Below are 20,424 nucleotides of genomic sequence, written 5' to 3'. Positions count from 1 at the left end.
GAGGCAAGGGGATCTCTGATAGGAGATCCCTGCCTGCCTGAGGTCTTCTGAAGGTAAGCAGCTCTTTTTCTTCATTTCTGCACCTGTGTGCAGTGCTTTTGTGTCTGCAACCGCTGCACTGAGCATATCCTCACTTGCTGCAGTCTGGGACTTTGCTGCTCTGCTATCATTGCTGTGCATTCCACCATGTTACAGCATTTTGTGTGGGAGAGCTGCTTTTGGTATCTGTGGGCTCTGAGAAGAGCAGGAGAAAATCAAGAGTATCTCACTGTGGTTATTCATAAAATAGAAGACAGAGAAGTCAGGTTTCCCAAGAATGGGCGCCCCACGCTTAGAAGCCACACCACCACAGCTTGGATTTAACTGAGGTGGCTCCAGCCCAGCCCTGGTGGCTTGGCATTGCTCAGCTCTGTGCACTCAGTGACAATTATGCTGCTGAGTGGCAGCAGGTCACCAAGAAGCAAAGCCAGGAGCACATCAGAACAGGGAGAATTTTGCCACATGATGAGGAATAGAGGGGTCTTCAGGAAGAAAGAGTCTGGGGAAGGGTTTTCTGCTGCCAGGATCGCACAGTTAGAAGAGTTACTGTGTGGGCATGAGGAGTAGATCTCTCTCCATAGCTCCTTTAATGGATTACACTGTGTCTTTGCTCTCAGGTGAAGGCATGGATTCAGATAGCTTGGAAAAATGTCTCCTGGGAGCTGGGTGCTTGCTGACTTTCTGCTGCCCTTTTAGACAAACATCCCCATGGTCTGACGTTCCTGAGTGCTTCGTATTGCTGAGAATGTACCATGACTGGCACCTTCCTTTGTCTTCCCAGCTGCCTCTGTCAATTAAGGGAGATCTGCAATATTAAGCTTGTATTAAATGCCAGCCACATCCCTATTACTATTTAAAAGGGGCTGTCAGGCCTCAAAATGTGCTGCAGAGTAGCCAGCAGGGTAAGTGTGAGCCCTGCATCCATCTCACTAAAGCCCCTCCAAACCACTGTGGTTCTTCAGCCACTCAAGGGCCCTTTTCCCTTCAACCACCCCATGTAAAGCCCCTCTCAGCCCCCCGTTTTTGCTGCCTTCCCTTACACCAAGGCTTCTTGCAGCTTCAGTGCTCCCCTCTGCTCCCTCCTCTTCTTCTGACCACAGCTGCCATTGGTGCAGCATCAGGACTCTGCCAACCATGTGCTGTCCTCAGATCTGCTGTCACATCCCCGCTGCCTCCTGCAGCCTAGCATGGCCAGAGGGCACAAGGAGGCAGTGCAGGAAAGGGCCTGTGGGCATTTCACAGCAGTGATGGAGTAAGTCTAATTTACAGACACAGGAAAATGCCATGGAAGTGGGAGTGCAGATGAATGCAAAGCACACGGAGATCTCAAGTCATCGGCACTGTAGCATTTTTTCTGACTATCTCTGTTTTTCTGCCTGGGTTTGCCTTTGTAGCTTCTTCCCAGACAACCGGACCTTTGCTCTGAAGTGAAAATGAAAGCTGGGGAAATAAAAAAAAAAAAAAATAAGGGGAAATGAATTCTTCAGATCTCCTCTGCGATGCGTCAGCCCCATCTGCCAACTGCTGCTGAACGGGGAGAGAGGAGCCTGGAAAAAAAATGAAGTAAAATAAAAGGCACAAATCTCACAGCTGCTGGGATGTGGCTGCAGGTGACACCAGGAATGGTGAGGTGTGGGGATGGGGAGATTTGTCATCCCGCTCCCTGGCTTGTCAGGGTAATGGGAACACGTGTGGGAGATGCTCAGAGGCAGCTCAGACTAATGAGGAGAGAGCGAAACGGAGGGAAAATCTGACGGAAAGCAGAAAAAAAAAGGGGGGAGGAAGGAAAGCACTTTGTAACGGTGAGCATCGCTTCCTGATGGAGCAGTGATTAAAGATAACGAAGTAAATGAGTGATGAAGCGGCAGGCGCGAGCTGCTGGTGGTGGAAACTTTTGGATCAGCTTTTTGCTGCTGTGTTCTGGAGGATTGCTGTGCTGTGCAGAGTGGATTGGGATGTGGGGTGCCCCACAGCCGTGGCCATCTCCATTCCAACCAGGACCCCCAGTGAGATTTGGAGAAGGGCTTAGAAAATAGCAATGTCTTGCTTGAAATAAGAGATTGTGGCATCAAAGAGCAGAAGAAAGGAATCCAATTCCTCGTTTTGGCCAAAAGATGATGTTCAGCTGTACACACAGAAGTTGAGTGGGGCCTTTCTCGCTGTGTGCTGCAGGAGCAGGGGTGCAGCCTTGCATGGCGTGGTGATGGGTGAGGCCAGGTCAATGGGCTGGTTTTGGAAATCCAAAGAGCCTTGCAAGGGTTAACCATCAGATCCTCGTTTCTGTTGGGTTGTAATGGGATTACAGGCAGAGCAGCCTCCCAGCCAGTCAGGGGCTGGGCTCCCCAAAATGGGTTCTCAGCTCCCAGGGCGCAGTGGGGGTTGGCTGTGTGTCCTGGGGGTTTGGCAACCTCAAGAGGCGTCAGTGGCCTTTGAGATGCAGGTAGTGACAGGGTGAGGGGGGTGGCTTTAAACTGGAAGTGAAGAGATTTAGGTGAGTTGTGAGTAGGAATGTCATTATGCACTGGACTCTGGCGGTGCCCAGAGCTGTGGTGCTTCATCCCTGCAGGTGCCTGAGGCCATGGGTGATGCCTGGGCAGCCTGAGCTGGGGGCCACTCAGCCCATGGCAGGGGTGGAGCAGTGGGCTGTGAGGTGCTTTCCAACCCAAGCATGATTCTGTGGTTCTGTTGCTTGTGCTCTGGGTTTTGCCAGCGTTGGAGTGAGCCTGATCCAGGGCAACTCATTTCCAGCAAGCTTTGCTCTGGACATGAACAGAGTCCATATGGCTTTGATCATGCCAAGCTGCTAACACCACTTCTAGCCAGGAAGCTTGGGAGTGACTCAGAGCTGTGTTTTCCCAAGCCTATCAGTCACCTCTCCTTCAAGAGAGCCTCCTGGGGATGAGAAGGGGACAGGGAGGGGAACATCACTCACAGTGCTGGCCACAGTTCTGCTCTCCTTGTGAAGAGATGGGAGCTCTTCAAGCCTAATTTAGCAGTCTTTAATCTGAGATATTCCCAACCACACTTGCCACTTCTTCCTGCGCTCCTGCAGGGTGATGGGCTGATTTCACAGAATGAAAAGCCTTAAGCAAATCTTGTCACACAAGAAAATTGATTTTTCAAAACTGACTTTTACGAGATTACTGTCTCCCTCCTCCCCCCCATCTTTCTTCTCTATCGTTCCCTTCCAGTCTCACAAGGTGGCTTCAGATCTAAGGAAATTAGAGATGCTGTGACTAAACTGTAAGTGTAAAAAGGGGGAAAGGAAAGAAAGGACACACGACAGCTGCTGCCACGAGTGCTTGGGCAGCACCACGATGCTTCCCTCCAGCCCTAACTTCCATGCAATGAGTGCTGTGCTCACATCTCGCATGGAACGTCCCCTCTGGGCATTCCTTGGTGATCTCCAGGCAGATCATAGCTTTCTGCTTTCTCTCCCTCGATCACTCTGTGTATTTCTTGTTTCTGAAGGGTTTCCTCCCACTGCTCCATTTGGAGACATCTCAATGTGCTTTGTTGGAAGGGGGGGAAGAGTGGACGAGTTGCCTTGAAGTCATTTCAGACTTCTTAAAATATGCTAAGCTTTTGTGGTTCTGTGATACAAATAATGAATCCTCTTACAGCTTCCAAGCTGGAAGAGACGTTGATTTAAGAGACCTTCAGTTCTGTGGTTGTTTGGCTTCCATGCAAGAGATGGGGAGCGGGGTGCAGTGTGGGTGCACTGGGAGTGTTCTGCTCCTTCTGAGATGGGAAAGTGTGGGTGCTGTGGTGATGCAGTTGACCTCGGTTATTATTCATTTGCCTAATTCCCCCAAGAAGCTTCATTAGGAATGTTGTTTCTGCTGAAATGAGCTGCCAGGGTAGATGCAAGCAGCAGCCCAATTCAGGGGCTGTGTGGCATAGGGAAGAGGATACCCAGGGGATGCTGGCTTCCCAAAATAGACCCCTTGGTTCCCATTGGAGCGGGATTGAGGTCTCATCCCGTCAGTCCATGGAGTGACTGCTAACCTGAGCTGTCCTTGGGCTTTGATTGCTCTGCAAACTCTCTAGAAGCTGTTGGCAAATACAAAAGCAAAGGAAGAGCACAAGCTGTTGGCTCTGTATTATAAAGCCATTTGTCTGTAAAGCATCAAGCAGTGCTCAATGCTCAGCTCTGCTTTGCTATTGGAGTGTGTAATTAAGGACTTAATGGTTTTTGCTTTTTGAGTTTTCTTTTTTTGAAACATTTCTTGCAGCATTGTGCAGAAGTCAGCAGGTGATCGCAGAGCTCCTCTGGGTCAGTCTGTTCTATCAGCGTGCTGCCACTTTGGACTGCTTTCTGTTGGCATACAAAGCTCAGATGAGCAGTGTTGTTACCAGGCTGCTCTGAGGCTTCAAGAATAGTGACTGGAGAATGAGTTTGGGGATGGATGGACAGAAAATGGAGGAATTTTACAGCAAAAAGATGAGGAAACTGGTTAATTTGCTACTTTGTTCTACGTCAGTCGTGTATTGCTTATATTTTTTGCATTAGTAGGAAGAGAGTGTACTGGGTTAGAATTACAGAAACACTAAGGTTGCAAAGACCTCTAATGTCACCTAGCCCAACCATCAGCCCATTTTTCCCCCCCCCTCCCCCTCGCCATCAGCACAGCAATGACACACCAGGACAGCGTAGCAACTTTTGCCCATCTCCAGTGCAGCACCGCAATGCTTTGTGGGGCACCCATGGGCTCAGCCCATCCACCAGCACAGCGTGCTCTCTGCAGAGCTGAGCCCAGCCCCCATCCACCCTGGGGGGGCTTTAGAGTGCTCTGAGTGCTTCACACTGATTTTTCCAACCCTTGAGACCCGCTGACAGCGAGGAGGAACCTGCCCCATACATGGCAGATGGTCTGATGAGCAATCAGGCTCATTGCTTGCTGGGCAGGAGGGGGAATGGCAAAGCTGAGATTAGAGAGGAAATCAAGACAGAGGTTTCTTCCGCACAGCGAGGTGTTATTATTATCATCAAAACCCCGGAGTGTTGAAAAACAATCAAACCCCGGTGGCAGCAACCTGTGCACTGCAGCAAGTGCAATCCAACGCCAAACGTGTCCTTGTCTGGGACTTGAGCCTGACATCTCTAGCTCTTGAAATTTGGGAGAAGGTAGCAATTTGGCCTCGCTGCTTATTTGTTGCTGAAGAAAAGGATTAGCATCCTTGGCACCAAGCTGTGCTTCCACTCATGGTGGGAAGCCTTCAGGGATGGAGACCCAGGACAGCGGCTCTGACTGCGCTTCTGCAGACTGCTCTGAAAGAGGAGGAGATGCACCTGGCAGCTGCTTAATGAAAGCTCTGAGGGAGACCTGCAGAGCCCTTTAGCAGAGGTGTTAATTACTAATTGTGCCTGGGATAAAATGGGCTCACCCAAGCGTGGCAGGGAGCTTGCCACTGTAGAATAATGTATCTGCACCTGTAATTGATGCAGTGAACTCCAGGGATTGCAGGGAGGATGCTCTGTGAGCAGTCACACCTTTGGCTCTATGCTGGGCTGTTCCAGGTGCCACCAGGTCTCCCCTGTCCATTGTGTCATCTGAGTTCTGCTCCTAGCATAGGGGACAACAGAGCTGCCTGGGACAGCTGCAGGGCCATTGGCAAGGATGCTGGGTGCACTGCTGACATGTGGCCGAGGGATACATTATGAAAGGAGTAACCCATAGATCACCATGATGGAGATTTACTTTTAATAAGGCAATAATTTGCTTGATGCATCACACTGCAGCCAGGCAGGGCGCAACAAGATGCTCCATCACTTCTCAATAGGCCGTCACCCTTGGGTCAGGCACCAAGGAAAAAGCATCCTCCTCCCTCCCCCCACCCCACGCTCCCCCATAGGGTGTGCAGAAGGGCACAGGGTGATGCTCGTGGGCAGCTGCTGTTTGGGGATGTGCAGGAACTGCCACATTGCAGAGTGAGCAACGCTGGCAGTAAAACAACAGAACCATTCTCTGAGCAATTTGTAGCAATTAATAGCCATTCCCAGGAATGAAATGTTAATTAATTCATTCTGCGAGCCACGCTTTTATTTAAGGTATTTGTGGGTGTTCTCGGTACTTTTATTAAGCAATTAAAACGCGTCCGAGAAAATATTTATCTATTTTAAGTCACTCTTAGTAAACACAATTTATATGGCAAGCAACTGCTTCATTTTGCATTGTTAATTAAAAATTGCAGCTCACTGTGCTTCCCCGGAGTGCGCTCAGTCGGAACAGCCCCTGTGTGCGCAGGGCACAGTCAGCAGGGCAGGATGCTGCTGTCACTGCATGGTGCTGGTGGAAAACAATGAATGGGAGCAGGGGAATGGCACTCCAGAACAAATCCATTCCAGCCAGACCTTGTTGCCATGGGGAAATGCTCACTGCCCTGCAGCACTGTTGGTTGGAGGGGCCAGGATGGCACCGGCAGCCTTGGGTGCTGCCCAGCTTGGAGAGAAGGAAAGCAGCTGCGGTACCATGTGAGCAGGCTTGCACATTTTCACCTGACTCATCCAGGCGGCACCGAACCAGTCTGGTGTCACTTGGGAGGGCTGTTACATGACAGGGCTACAAATTCCCCTAAACAGCTTGTTCTCACATGCCATTTGTTGAAGAATTACAAGCCCTCTTGTTGCAGACAGAGGAATTTATTTGCTGTGCTGAGCTCAGCCAGATGCAGTGCGCACTGGCGGTGCTGTGGGCACACAGTGCCCTCCTGCAGCTCTGTGAGCCCAGCAGAAGTGAGCAAAGTCTCGTGGGAAGAAGAACAGGCTCCTGAAGCTTGCATCAAGATCTCCATTTTGAACTTTTCTCCTTTGCTGGGGTTGGTGAGGGAGATGCTGAACTGAGGGCAGTTGGTTCTGCCCCCAAAGAAACATCCCCATGGAGCTGCAGGGAGCTTGGGAACACCAAATGGAACTCATCACCTACACCCAGATGTTCTGCTTTGAGGGAGAGAGGTGGCAGCTCTGGCTGGATGGAATGGAAATGCATCAGATGGTCACAGAGTCATGGGATGGATTGGTTTGGAATGGAACATGGAGGTGAATGTATGTATCTGGCACGGAGCCACGGAGGCACCTTGGCTGTGTGTAAATGCCTTCAGGATGATGCTGTGAATGGAGGAAGCACCAAATAGTGGCAGGAGAAGGGCTGGAAGCTGCAAGGTGAGGAGACAGTGGGAAGAGATTACAAGGGGATGAAACAAAGGATGGAGTGAAGGTCGGAGCCCCAAACCAGCATCCCAGAGCTGCTGAAAGGGGAGGGAACAAACGGCCAACAACTATGGTTTCATGGCAGGTGAAGATCAAGCAAGAAAATCTCCTTCGAGGCTTTGAGCCAAGCTCACCAGCACAAATTAATGAAGAGGTAGCAGAGGTGGAAATTGCAGGCTGGGCTCCCCAGATCAAAGCCAATGAGCTCAGCCCTGTGGGCTGCACCGACCTGCAAGGGGAGAGAGCAACAAGACGGGCTGGGGGAGGCCAGGCCCCCCATGCATCCTGGGGTGGTTTGGAGGATGTGTGCTGGGCAGGGTGCTGAGATGCAGACACACTGAGCTGATGGCCTCGGGCAGGACCTGCACATCCTCTGTGTCTTTTTGGCTGCATTTTATTTACGTTCTGCTTATAAATAATTACTGAGAGGTTAATAGGTGAGCAAGGCACGTTACAGGCTTGTTAAAACCAGGAGGAATTTGCCTTCTGGCTGTCTGCGAGTGCATGGTGAGGAGCTTTACAGGAGGGTTATCAGCCATCGTTATTAAAAACCGATTTGACATTATAAAAGATCCATACTGCTTGTTCAGCCACATTGATTTAGCAGTGTTAAGGCTTGGAAAACTGGAGCAAGAACCTTGATCTCTGCTGAAGCACGAAAAATTGCTGTTTGTGACACATCTCTACGCTCGGCAAAGCTAGCTTTGCAGAAGCAATGGGTTTTGAACACGCACAGAAAGCATTGTGTGGCGTTGCTTCATATCTGTTTTTCTGAGCTGCTGCTGAGTCACAGAACTTCTATCCTCTGGAAATGTGCTCCCTGCCCCCATGGACAGGTTGGGCTGCTGCAAAACACAGTGCTGTGCATTTCAGTGGGCAACAGCAAGGTCTTGTGCTGTCAGTCGCTATGAGGAAATGATGATCTGAGGTGATCTTCCAACCTTAATGACTCCAGGAAATGGCTGTGACCCTCTGGTGCACACAGCAAGATCCAGTGGGCTACAGAGTCTGCAAGTGCACCTGGATGGGTCAGAGTCATCGAGGAGCGCAGCAGAGCTTCAGTTTCATTACATCTGGAAGGAGCAAAGCAGCACCCAAATGTGATTTGCCTTTGGAGCAGTTGACTGGAAGGCGTCACTTGTGCTGATTTTCCCATACCTGGAGCTTCCCTCGTCAATCACAGCCCTAAAAATCCGAGCAGCATCTCCTGATTAATTATTGAACGGGAATCCAGGGAGGAAGGCAGCGTGGGGAAGCTGGAGCAGCCAGTCAGCATCCATTAGAGGTGTGAAGATAAATGAGAAGAGAGAGCAGATAAGTGCATACAAACCAGCTTCCATCTGTGCTGCTAATACCTCTCTTCTGAGCCGCTCGTGTTACTGGCTGCAGGGTGATGCCTCACAGCTCTCCTGTCCTCATCCTGTTAGGTTCACACTCGTGGGCCCTTAGGATTTGTCTGTCTGACCTCTGCCCAGCACATCCCCTGTCCCCAATCATGCCACCACAGGAGAGCTGCCCTGGGCACAACATCAGCAGTTCCTCGGGGAAATCCTCTCCTTTCCAATGTGCCCATCACTCTTCTGGGGAGATTTATTATATTTTCCTCCGCTCTCTTTTCCTTTCTCCCAGGAGCGGATGGAGTTTCACACTGCATGACAGCATCTCCAGTTCTCTCCACCCGCTCTGGAGTGGCAGGTTGCCAGATGGTGCCCCGTTAGGTCACATTTGCTCATTGTTTGGCAAACAGCGGCTTAATTCAAGTGCTGAGTTGACAGCTTGTTCTCTGAGACAATTTGCAAGTTGTAGAGCTGCAAATGCCAGCTTGGCTTTCCAGGGTGATGTTATTTCAGCTGCCTTCAAGGGATGAAGTTCTTTTTCACTGGAGAAAAATAGATAGAAAGAAGAAAAGGGGAAAGGGGGTGGAAGCAGGACGAAGCTGAAAAGGTTTATAGTGTTTTTGTGGTGGGAATGCCAGCGGTGTTGGTTGGCAGGGGAGGGGCACTGTGTTCTCTACCAGCACAGGCTGTCCTCATCCCATCCCTGCTGTCACTGGCAAGTGGAAAGCAGTGCAACACCACTCTGCTTCCTCGTCCTGCAGGTGGGCGAAGAAAGGCCAGGTGATAAAGGAAGCATCCGGTGACTTCTATGAAACCATCGTGGATCACACCTTCTTCTTCGAGCCCGTCTCCTGCGAGGTCACCAACGCGCTGGGCAGCACCAACATCAGCAGGACTGTGGATGTCTACTGTGAGTAACCTGCCAGAGCTGCTGGCCACAGCTGGGGGCGGCATCACCTTCCCTGAGCAGGGTTTGCTGGGCTCTCACTCCACGCGTGGGGCCGCGGTCTCCTCCTGCCTCACAGCCCTGCTGGAGGCTTCCTGGGGTCTTTAGGATTATAAGGTGCCATGGGTTGGGTGTCCCGTATGGCTGTGCCCCTTTGGTACCCCAACACCAACGGGTCTGCAGCTCCTCCTGGCGCAGTGATTGCACTGCTTTGGGGTTCTGGTGGGGTAATGCTGCTGTGCTCTGTGCAGTTGGGCCCCGGATGACGACAGAACCACAGTCCCTGCTCGTTGACCTGGGCTCCGATGCCGTCTTCAACTGCGCCTGGACTGGGAACCCCTCCCTCACCATCGTCTGGATGAAGCGGGGCTCAGGCGTGGTAAGGGTCGCTGCAGGGCAGTGGGGCGTGAGGTTCTTCATGGTTCCCCCTGCTTTGGTGAAATCAGGCAGTGCTCTCAGACACGTGGTCTGATCTTGGGTGGTTCTGTGTGGAGCCAGGAGCTGGACTCAGCAATCCTCATGGGACACTTCCAGCTTGGGATGTTCTGTGATTCTGTGGCCCTGGAAGGCAATCACTGGGCGCATGCATGGGGAAATCACTGCCTTCATTGCTGAGGTGTTTTTCCCAAACCATCACAGCCTTGGGCAAGCTGAGATCTTGAGGCAGCTGAGGAATCCCACTGGGTCTGTAATCCTCTGGCTTCCCATCCCACAGTGGCAGCTGTTGTTTCTCTTGGTTATCACTGTGATTTGCACGCAGGCAGTGCTTTCACACTACAAAGCTGCTGTTCCCTTTTCTCAAAGCTTTCAGAGCAGTGCAGGGAGCCACGCACGGGGGCTTCCTGACCCTCAGTACACAGCCCCAGCCACACTCCAGCTCTCTGCTCACCCACACGTATCAGCACACAGAGATGCTTTCTCAGCTTTCATTTGGCCAATTCTGCTGGCTTGGGGCCTCCGGGCAGCTCCAGCTCAGCCCTTGGCCATGGGCACTGCGTAGCATTTTGAGAAGGAAGGGGGGGTGAGGGACTGCAGTGTGCAAAGTCCTGAGAGAGAGGTGAGGTGAACCAAGAGGAATTAGCCCCAGGGTGTGCATTTCCAGCAGGGATAATTGGAAACACCGCTCAAAAGCCACATTATTTGCATGCCCCAGTGCTGGCGTTGTGCTGACAGCTTCAGCCAGATCAGCACTTATCAAGATATCCTGAAGCTGTTAATTGCACAGCCAGGGCAGGAGGGCAGGGTGCTGCTGCCCAGGGTGCAGCTTGCCAAAGGCAGCAGAGCTTCCCCCGGCCATCCAGAGCTCTGGGGGCTGCCAGCTCTCCTGCTCGACTTCCTATCATCTGTCCTGAGATCGGCCCCCTCCTCTCTTCCAGGTCCTGAGCAATGAGAACAAGCTGACGCTCAAGTCCGTCCGCCAGGAAGACGCTGGGAAATACGTGTGCCGTGCTGTGGTGCCGCGGGTGGGCGCAGGGGAGCGCGAGGTGACACTCACTGTCAACGGTACCGATGGCTTCCCTTGGCTACTCCATCTTTGTGTCTTTGCCGTGCTGATGGGGTGGGGGGGGTTGGATGTGATGATCTGGGTGGGTCTTCTCCATCCTTAGCGATTCAGTGATTCTATGATTCCATCACCATTCGTGGTGCTGCAGTTGGAATGATGCCCTTGGATATTTGCTTTGGGATGCCTGGGGGGGGATGGGGGATGCTCCTACCCCGCGAGCAATTTAGGCTTTGTATTCATTTCCTTGGAGAGTCGTGGGTTAAGCAAAAAAATACTGGCGTTATCTAAGGTCTGCTTGGTTCTGTATTATCAGCAGGGGTTTATTGAGTAGCTGGGAGTTGGCGTTTTAAATCTTTAATAGATTTATCTTGCAAAACCCTCGCAAGGTCGGAGAGCCTTGTTGTCTGTGCTGTACAGCTTGAGAGCTGGGAACTGAGTCTGGCTCCAAGACTGGCAGCCTAATCAGCATCTGGGGGAGCAGGCAGAACACTGAGCCCCCAGGATCTGCCCCCCACCCCGATGGGAGCTGGGCAGCACCCTGCAGGGTCAGGGCCACCCAGCCAGGACCTGTGGCAGCTGGTGGTGAAATGTGCCTTGTGTGAAGGGAGGGCGCAGGGCAGGCTGCACAATATAAGCAGGGGATGAATTTTGCATCGTCTCTCACCTGCGTGACAAACTGGCAGGCTTCAGTCCCCACTCACTGTCAGAAAGAGAAGAAAATGAGCAGGGAAAGCAGCACAGCGTTAATTTTGAATGCGGATAACGCCAGCGAGGGGAGCCAAGGGCAACACAGCGGGGGGCGAAACCCAACCACTGCCTCTGCTTGCACTCAGCTCCGCGGCGCCTGCATGTTCCTTCCCCGCCGGCTGCTGGGTTTTAATTACAATTAAAGTATCTTGCAGAAAACAAAGCAACAAATTAACCCAAACAAAGAACCCGCTCCTTTCCTGACACCTCCCAGGCACTCTGCAGGCACAGGGAAGCCTTGAGACAGAGCTGTGCAGCTGCATTCCGTGCCCGGCACAGCACCGGGGCAGCACTGCGATGGACACTGCTGGTGCTGCGTGGAGCATCCCAGGGAGCATCTCCTGCAGGCACAGCACGGTGTGTCTGATGCAGCTGATGAATTCTTCTGAATGCTTTTTCCACCGCTGTTTGAGAGGAGAAGTTGAACATTTAGGCTTTGTCACGGTGAGGCCAGTGATTCAGGCAAGGAGCAGCGGTCGTCTTGGGTGAGTTCAGCCCAAGTGGGGGCAGTGCTGGAGGGGTGTCCATCCGCCCCAGCCTGTGCCCAGTGTCCCATCCCCCCCAAATCAGCCTCAGCAGTGCAGCCCCTGCCTGCCCTCCCCACCTCCTTCCCTCCAAACCAGGGCACGAGGCCACCAGCCTGAGAGGCTGCCGATATGATTCAGAGCCTCGTTAGTGGGCAGGAGGATTATGCAAATGAGCAGCATTTGGCAGGGCCAAAGCAAGAGAGGCAAGAAGGCAGGAAGGTGCCATTGGGGCCATAATAAATCAGTGATAGCTGGATTTATAGCCCCCATGTGTGCACAGCACCCTCCTGGCCACACACGAGCCAACCCAGGGCTTTGCAGGATCGAACCCTGCTTCCAGTTTCCAGCACCAGGATGGTTTTGTGTGCATCAATCTGAGCAGGATGGAGAGGTTGGGGCCATCCTGCCGTGCTCCCCAGCCAGCAAGCTGCCTTCTCCTTTATGCAAGCCTTCAGGACAGAGCAACTAAACTGGCATCAGTGCACTAAAAATAACCACAACCAATAGCTGCAACGTTTATATCCATAGCAACGTTGTTGAAAGCCTTTCTTTTGCTGGTGGGCTGTCTCAATACCGAGCTGTGGACCGGCAGCTCTCATAGGGAGCCTGAACCTGGTGGAGAATCAAACACCGTCCTCGAACGCGATGAGGCTGCAGCTCTGCACTATTATTCCCAGGCATGTTCATCTCACAAATGTTCTTTAGTCATCTGCTATTATCATGATGATAAGCCTTCGACTCTGAACTCCTCGAGCAATAATAAAACCCAAAGCCGCTGGCATTTGTGCCATTTAAAATCCACTCTCCTTGGGGAAAATGATCCTTTTTATGATTATTAAGCCATTTTTCTCCGGTGTCACCCAGTCTTGGCACACCCCCAGAATTTGTAACTGATGTGCAACTGTTGAAATAGAGAGAAGACGGGTTTTTTTCATTGATTTGGACCTGCACACCCCGTTGCCACTCTGGATGCTGTTGGCTTTGGATTCATTGCCCACCGGTGGCTCATCTATACATGCTGAGCAAGCTGAGGAGCGCTGAGCAATCTCTCCTTTGCCACCCCCAGTGTATGGCGGAGCTGGACTGGACTCTGTTCTTGTCCCCTGGAACAGCCAAAGCCTCAAGGGATCCTGGCACAGCAAAGGATAAACCAAACTCTCTGGACTTTTGGGTGGTTCTGTGTGGAGCCCGGAGTTGGGCTCAGTGATTGTTATGGTCCCATCCAGCTCAGGATGTCCAGTGGGATTCAGCCCAGCCCCTTCAGAGCGTGTGCTTCCAGGGGTGGCTGGAGGAGAGCATTCACCTTGGGAACGTGCTGAGAACATCTCAGAGAAGACTGGGCAGAAAGCAACAACAAAATGTCTTTTTTATATGTTAAAAGAGGCAGAAAAGTTTCCAGTATCACACCGGAATGTGTGATGTGTAATGGCCATCATACCCCAACTTTGGAAAGCAAGTCCTGACCTTCTGCTGTTCCCCATCACTCAGCAAGCACTGCCCATCTGCAGTGCTCACAGATGTGCAGGTGATTCCAGATGTGCAGGATGCAGTGAATGTCCAGACTGTGTTTGAAGCCAGCTCCATCCCCACTGCAGCAAACAGAGCCTAAGGGTGCAGCACCTGGATTTGATGGGCAGCATTTTGCCCCTTCGCCTTGGACGGAAGCAGTGTGGCATTGCTGGCCTCTGGTTTTCCTCATAGCATCCCTGCAAAGGAAGGATGTGGCTGCATTGCTGCAGAGGTTGTTCAGGGAGGGTGAAACTTTGGTGCAGAAGGGAAATGTCAGCAGGCAACTGGATGCACCGAAGGAGAAAGTTCAGCCCTGCAGCATGTTTGCACTTGGCCAGCACTGCTCTAATGCCTGCCTGCAGGTAGGTGTGATGGCAAGGCTGGTTTTCCGATGAGCCTAATGAATTCCTAAAAAGCAAAGGCACAACCTGGAGCCAGCATCCAGAACGACTGGGCTGTGACATGGTGAGAACCAGGAGCGCTGCCCCTCGCCTTCCTGCCTGCATCCCTTTTCTGCCAGCAGCAAGCCACTCATAGAAATGTAAATCTGCTGTAATTAAGAGTCTAATAAAGAGCAATTAGGATTGCAGTTCTGCCGCTGCTCCCTTGGGGTGAAAGCCTCCAGGCCACGTTCCTATCTCTGACTGCTTTCCTCTTAACCTTCTTCCACAAAGGAGGACAGGGAGGACAGGGACGTTTTGGTGGTGATGAGCACCACACGTCCCTGTGTTTTCAGCATTCAACATTGCACACAAAGACCCCAGAGCACCAAAGCACATCTGCTTGTAGAGTATTAAAGAAATTATTACTAAAGCAGGTGGGTTTTTTGATTGCAGAGTGCAGCCTGGATGCTGGTTGATATTTCCCTTTTCTGATCCTTGGTTTCTGAAGGCTAAATTTCCCATGTGGGAAGAGTCTGGGGCCCCTGGGTTGCATCTCCTGAATTATGCACCAGGCATTCCTTTCTGAGCTTCAAGGCACAGAGAAGGCAGCAGCTGGTGCCACTCAATAGCGATGTTTATTGGAGTCGAGGTCCCGGTTTGCCATTGGACCCTCTGCACCCAGGTGGCAATGCCAGCCTTGGCCAGGTGTGACTTGCTTCCTCCTGTTATCACCAATCCCTCTTTTCTCTCCTGCAGGGCCACCCATCATCTCCAGCACGCAGACCCAGCACGCCCTGCACGGCCAGAAGGGGCAGATCAAGTGCTTCATCCGCAGCACCCCTCCGCCCGACCGCATTGTGAGTAGCACCCAGTGCACTGAGCCATGGGGTTTGGCCACGCCATGGGGAGCCCCACGGGTGGGCAAAGCGCCCGCCTTGGGCTGACCCCACTGTTGCTTGGCAGGCTTGGTCCTGGAAGGAGAATGTCCTGGAATCTGGGACCTCGGGGCGCTACACGGTGGAGACGGTCAGCACGGACGAGGGGGTCATCTCCACACTGACCATCAGCAACATCGTCCGCGCTGATTTCCAAACCATTTACAACTGCACTGCGTGGAACAGCTTCGGCTCCGACACGGAGATCATCCGGCTCAAGGAGCAAGGTGGGCACGGCCGGTGTGGGGCTGCGGGAGCGGCCAGTGCTCCGTAATGCTGTTGGGATGTCTGAGGAAGGATGGAGGAGGAACGCCCCGAGGGTCCCAACTCCCAGCAGAGGGGCAGGAGGTGGGGAAAGCCCCGCTTCGCCTCTCTTAATGGAGACAGAGGGCATGCGCCAGCCTTGTGCTCCCCAACCCACAGTGCAAGGTGATGCCCATCCACCTGCAGCATCATTTGTAGCCACGGGGAAATGGGAGCAGCTGCTCCTTCCAGACCCACAGCCTTCAGGGTGTCTCAGGGTGGCTGGGGGCTCTCCATGGCAAGGGAGGGATGTGGCTCTAGGCGGCTCACTCAGCTCCTGGAGGGCCTCCAGTCCTCTTCTATTTTATTAAATGCCAGGGCAGGCAGGTGGATTGCTCTCATTAAGCCGTGATTTATAGGCAAGGCTGCCGTCCAGATTAAATCAGAGCTAAATGAACCCCTTAAAATTAGCCTTGGGTTTCTTCCAACGCAAACACAGCCAGCGGTTTCTCCGGGTCGGCTGCCAGCCAGCGGGAGCACTCGGTGTTGGCTGGGGGTCCCCACTCAGGGACATCCCTGCGGCGGGCAGGGGGACGCCGTGCGGTGGCCATCCCCTCCATCGGGCTGTGTGCTGGGAGCAGGAGGTGCTCCGAAGGCTGATGTGGGTGCCTGGGCTGTGCACGGCTGTGGACACTTGCTTTATTTTCAAACAGGTACGGAAATGAAATCAGGAGCTGGTATGCAAGCAGGTACGGAAGTGCTGAGCTGACGGTGAATACGAATTGTCCCCAGCCGTCACGACGCCTGAGGAGCCAGCGGGGCTGTAGGGCAGCACAGGGCAGGGGATGGGGAGCCAGGGGCACCGGTCCCACTCCGCTCCATGGCGAGCTGCCCTGCCTCTCTGTGCTCCAGCGCAGCCCCGCTGCAGGGGGTGATAATGCACAACCTGCAGCAAAGGGACAGCCACACTGAGCTGCCCCTCGACATCTCCCTCCCCACCCCTCTGGTCCATATCTCCCAGAGATCCGAACGCCTCCAAAAGCCCCACAACGAATCACTGCCTTTGGCATCAGGTCACCTGGAGAAGTGCCAGCACTTTACTGCCGGATGCTGCTGGGGCGGTTTGCAGCAGGGCGCTCGCTTCCTTGTCTGTGCTGAGTGCTTAGGGAAGAGCAGAATAGTGCCATGTGTGTCATGTCACCGATGGCCTGGCTCACGGGACAGGTGGCACAGCTAGGGAGAGGCAGGAGAGCCAGAAAGTGGAAAGCACCAGCAGAAGCTGTGTGCTGAAAGGCTCTTTGAAGTGTGAGTGGAGCCCCAGCTCAAGCAGCACAGGGTTGTGTCACTCTGCTGGTACTGAGATGGGGTTACACCTTGGGGGTCCCAAAGTCTTAAGGGAAGGATGGAGTTTTTGGTCAAAAACAGTTTTTCTCTTTGGGCTTAGAAAAGGTGCTTAGAGCTGCAGGGAACTTGGCTGTGGTTACATGGACAGGAGGTGGTGAGCTCTCCCCGGTGCAGGATGGGGTTCTGCTCCCCCCATCACAGCCACCCCACCCCTCCCAGCTGCTGTGAGCCTGGAGAGTAAAGCAGGAGACCTGTGGTGACAAAGACAGAGGCGGGCTGATAGCTGCTGTGTTAACCCAGGTATCTGACGCCCACAGCTCTCTCCTCATGGTCCTGGTGCCCATCTCTATCCCTCCGTGCAACCTCTCTCCCAGCCAGCTCTGATGCCATTTCTCTTTCTTAGCAATATCACCAGGCTGTCTTCTTTTGCACTTTGCACCCACAGCACTTGAGAGGCAGCCATTCATCCAATAAACAACGTGGCCCCACTGGAAGCAACAGCTCCTTGGCTCCCTCCTCCCTGCACACGGGGGAAACTGAGGCACAGAGAGGTCAGCGCTGCCCCAGTTGCAGCAAATGGCAGAGCTGCGCACTGCGCTCCCTGGGCTCTCACCACCCATAGGGACGCGGTGCTGCAGGGGTGCAGGAAAGGACCCCAATCCCTCCCCATCACCGAACCGATGGCCGGGACGGGTCCTGAGCTGGGGAGAGCCGCCCACTGCCTTCAGCCCCACTCATCTGTGCTCTCCTTCCTCTTGCAGAGTCGGTGCCGATGGCGGTGATCATCGGGGTGGCCGTGGGGGCCGGCGTGGCATTCCTGGTGCTGATGGCCACCATCGTCGCCTTCTGCTGTGCCCGCTCCCAGCGAAGTAAGTGCAGGGCGAGCGCAAACGGCCAAATGCAAAGGCCAACCATGCTCCCACTGATGGGCAGGGAGCACTGCGGGTTTGTCTCCTTTGCCATCCCCTTCTCTTCCTCTGCTGGGGCATCATATCGGCATCAATTCCATTGCAGTGAGGTCAGAGGTAGAGAGACAGCAGAGTGCTTCTGTGCGGTGGGGATTCATTTTGTACCTGGCTGCTGCAGATTCCTCTCTCAGGACAAATTTCAGAGTTCTGTGGCATCAGTTAAACAACAGCCTGCAAACAGAGCATTCCTGTGGGAGGGATGCAGCGACCAACCATAACTCTGGGGTGGCATCTCCTGCTGAGGACGCAGCAGAACGGAGGCTGGAGGCCGTTTGTCTTCTGGAAAAGAAAGGGAAAAAAGGCTTTACGGCACATCTGGTGTTGTATTGCTGGTGACAGAACAGCCCGGTGTTATTTAAGGGCAACGCTCCTGGGGGAGGAGGTGCAAGACAGTAATTAGCTTTTCCCTGTGATTAAATTCAGAGGCTCCTGCACCAGGAGTGTCATCCCAGCCAAAAACAAAGGCACAAGAAAGCAATAGGGGCCTCTCAGCACAACCCTGAGGTGTGGGGCAGCTGGCCGTGGGCAAGAGCAACGCTGAGTGGAGATGGAGGACGGAGCCTCAGAGCGCTGAGCTGGGGGCTGCTCGGGTTCACATCCATCCCTGGTTTTCACTTCGGATCCGTGCTGTTGTTTCTCCTCCCACTGCTCGCCTAGTTTTTCAAAAGGAACTTCTTCAAAGCTTGCCTGACACCTTCCGGGCAGCTGCGTGACAGCGGCGCTGCGTTGGGCCTCGCGCCCCAAGCGCTGCCTGCGCTCCGTCCATCACTTGGCCTTTCCTTTCTGTAGCTGCACCCCACGGCTGGAGGAGCCCTTCTGGGCCCAGCTCTGCCTGCTGGGCTGGGTCAGGGTGGACCCTGGGGATGTGTGGCTGCCTGGAGCTGAGCTCTTCTCCCTCTCTGCCTAGATCTGAAAGGAGTGGTTTCTGCCAAGAATGACATCCGCGTGGAGATCGTGCACAAGGAGCCGTCCTCGGGCAGGGAGACGGAGGAGCACCCCACCATCAAGCAGCTGATGGTAAGGACTTCCTTCCCCTCAGTGTGAGAACCTCACCGTGCTCTCCTGGCTGCACTGGAGATGTCAGTAAGTGCCGAAGCAGTGCGTGCAGATGGTGGTTTGCCTGGGGAAGCAGCAGGGAACGGATGAGCTGGGGGTGATGGTGGGGTGAGCCTGCCTGCCTTCACTGGTGCTGCTGGGTTGGTGTGGGAGGTGACAAGCACAAGCTGAACACAAACTGTGGGATCACAGAGTCGTTAGGGCTGGAAAAGACCTCTGAGATCACCGAATCCACCCCCATCGTGCCCACTAAACGACGGCTTTCTCTTTCCCCCTTTCTCTTTCCCCCTTTCTCTCTCCCCCTTTCTTTTCCCTAAGAATCACACTTGCGTTGGTTGTTCTGCAGCCATCTGTGACCTGCACGGCTCTGTGCTTCTCACAAATAATTATTCATGTGTCTGTAGGTTCGTTAACACCTTAGGAGACTCGTCATGCTGGCTGATTTGCATTTGTTCAGGTTATGTCAGCACGATCCCCAGTGCTACAGGTGGAGGGAAGGCTGTCAGCCCAAAAAGCAAACAGGTCACCCAGCGCAGTGTGCGGCGCCACGCACCCACATCAGCACAGCCGCTCTGGGACCTGACCATGGGCAATCCCCATTGAAACCCTGTTGGCTCCTGTAACGAACCCAAAGAAATTAAGATCCGCTCTGCAGGATCCGCCAGCCCTGATGAAAGCGGTGCCATTTGGAGTGCTCAGCACGCGGCGGATTAGGGAGCACTGCTCATAATTAGGCACTATTTCTGGGCAGTGCACAACCTTGAGGCATCCCCTCAATGCTTCAGAATAGCCAGAGTGGTGCTCTGCAGCAGGGCAGCTTTGCAGCAGGGGAAACTGAGGCACAGCAGGGATTGAAACTAGATGATCATTGTGGTCCTTTCCAACCCAGCCCATTGTATGATTCTATCATAAGGTGCCACTGGACTCATCCTTTGGGGCCGCACCACTGTCCCAGGCCAGGTCCTCAGCACCTCCAGACGTAGGCAGGATCAGATTCTCCCTGGGAAAGCCTTTGGGCTGTTGCTGGGCCCGGTGCTGCAGGCACAGCAGCTCTGGATGGGCTGCTCCCATTCCACCAGCGCCTCTCATGGGCATTCCTTCTTTCAAGCAAAACTCAGGTACTTTAATTTATTGCATTTAATAGCTGCATCAAAGGCTTTCAGAAGATGAAGAGAAAGTGCTGGAGGGTACATTTCCACAACCACTTACCTTTTTAAAAAAGGGAAAAAAATAAAACCAGGAGAGTAACCCTCAGGGGCACAGCATTGGGGCTCCGTGCCCAGAATCCAGTGGCCAGAGCTGCACAATCGATGCGAGCTGAGATAAAAGGCAGCAGAGAAAGTGGCTGGTAATTAGCCAGCCTGCACATCCCCACCTTTCTGGAGGAAGGGTAATTAAAGGCGTGTAATTAATGCATACCTTGCCTCCGATGGTGGTCAGCCTTCAAAAGAGGAAGTAATGAGGCAGAGAGGTGCAGGATCTCTGGTGCAGCACAGCCCACGTCAGCATGGAGCAGAACCCTCCGGGACTCACATGTTTTGAGAAGAGCCAAAGTTGGGGGATTGAAAAAAAGTAATCAAGGCTTTCACATTAATTACGGCACTGTGTCTTATGCCAAAAGCCAGCTGGGACTTTTCTTTTTTTTTTTTTTTTTTTTTTTTTTTTTTTTTTTTTTT

The 20,424-nt window shown here is 53.2% G+C and overlaps 1 protein-coding gene and 1 long non-coding RNA gene across 4 annotated transcripts in view; one reads left to right on the top strand and one right to left on the bottom strand.

Moving 5' to 3' along the window:
• Positions 1–20,424, top strand: part of KIRREL3 (kirre like nephrin family adhesion molecule 3) — a 235,097-nt gene that overhangs the window by 213,159 nt on the left and 1,514 nt on the right. For 2 of the 3 annotated variants that reach the window (XM_042882386.1, XM_042882383.1), the window contains 8 exons: positions 9,348–9,496; positions 9,784–9,911; positions 10,909–11,035; positions 14,959–15,059; positions 15,166–15,364; positions 16,094–16,129; positions 17,486–17,593; positions 18,600–18,709. In XM_042882386.1, coding sequence (XP_042738320.1) covers positions 9,348–9,496; positions 9,784–9,911; positions 10,909–11,035; positions 14,959–15,059; positions 15,166–15,364; positions 16,094–16,129; positions 17,486–17,593; positions 18,600–18,709 — 958 coding nt within the window. The remainder of the gene's footprint in view (positions 1–9,347; positions 9,497–9,783; positions 9,912–10,908; positions 11,036–14,958; positions 15,060–15,165; positions 15,365–16,093; positions 16,130–17,485; positions 17,594–18,599; positions 18,710–20,424) is intronic. The other variant, XM_042882385.1, reaches the window with a different exon arrangement.
• LOC122186051 lies at positions 18,780–20,418 on the bottom strand. Its single transcript, XR_006181035.1, has 3 exons — positions 20,168–20,418; positions 19,958–20,065; positions 18,780–18,812 (listed from the first exon to the last, which is right to left on the bottom strand). It is a non-coding gene; the product is annotated as an uncharacterized LOC122186051 (long non-coding RNA).

The sequence above is a fragment of the Lagopus leucura genome, unplaced genomic scaffold (assembly GCF_019238085.1).
Source record: "Lagopus leucura isolate 7727_CA_CO unplaced genomic scaffold, USGS_WTPT01 Super-Scaffold_100034, whole genome shotgun sequence".
Lineage (NCBI taxonomy): Eukaryota > Metazoa > Chordata > Aves > Galliformes > Phasianidae > Lagopus > Lagopus leucura.
The sequence above is the reverse complement of the archived record's forward strand: the minus strand, read 5'-3'. Positions and strand labels throughout refer to the sequence as shown.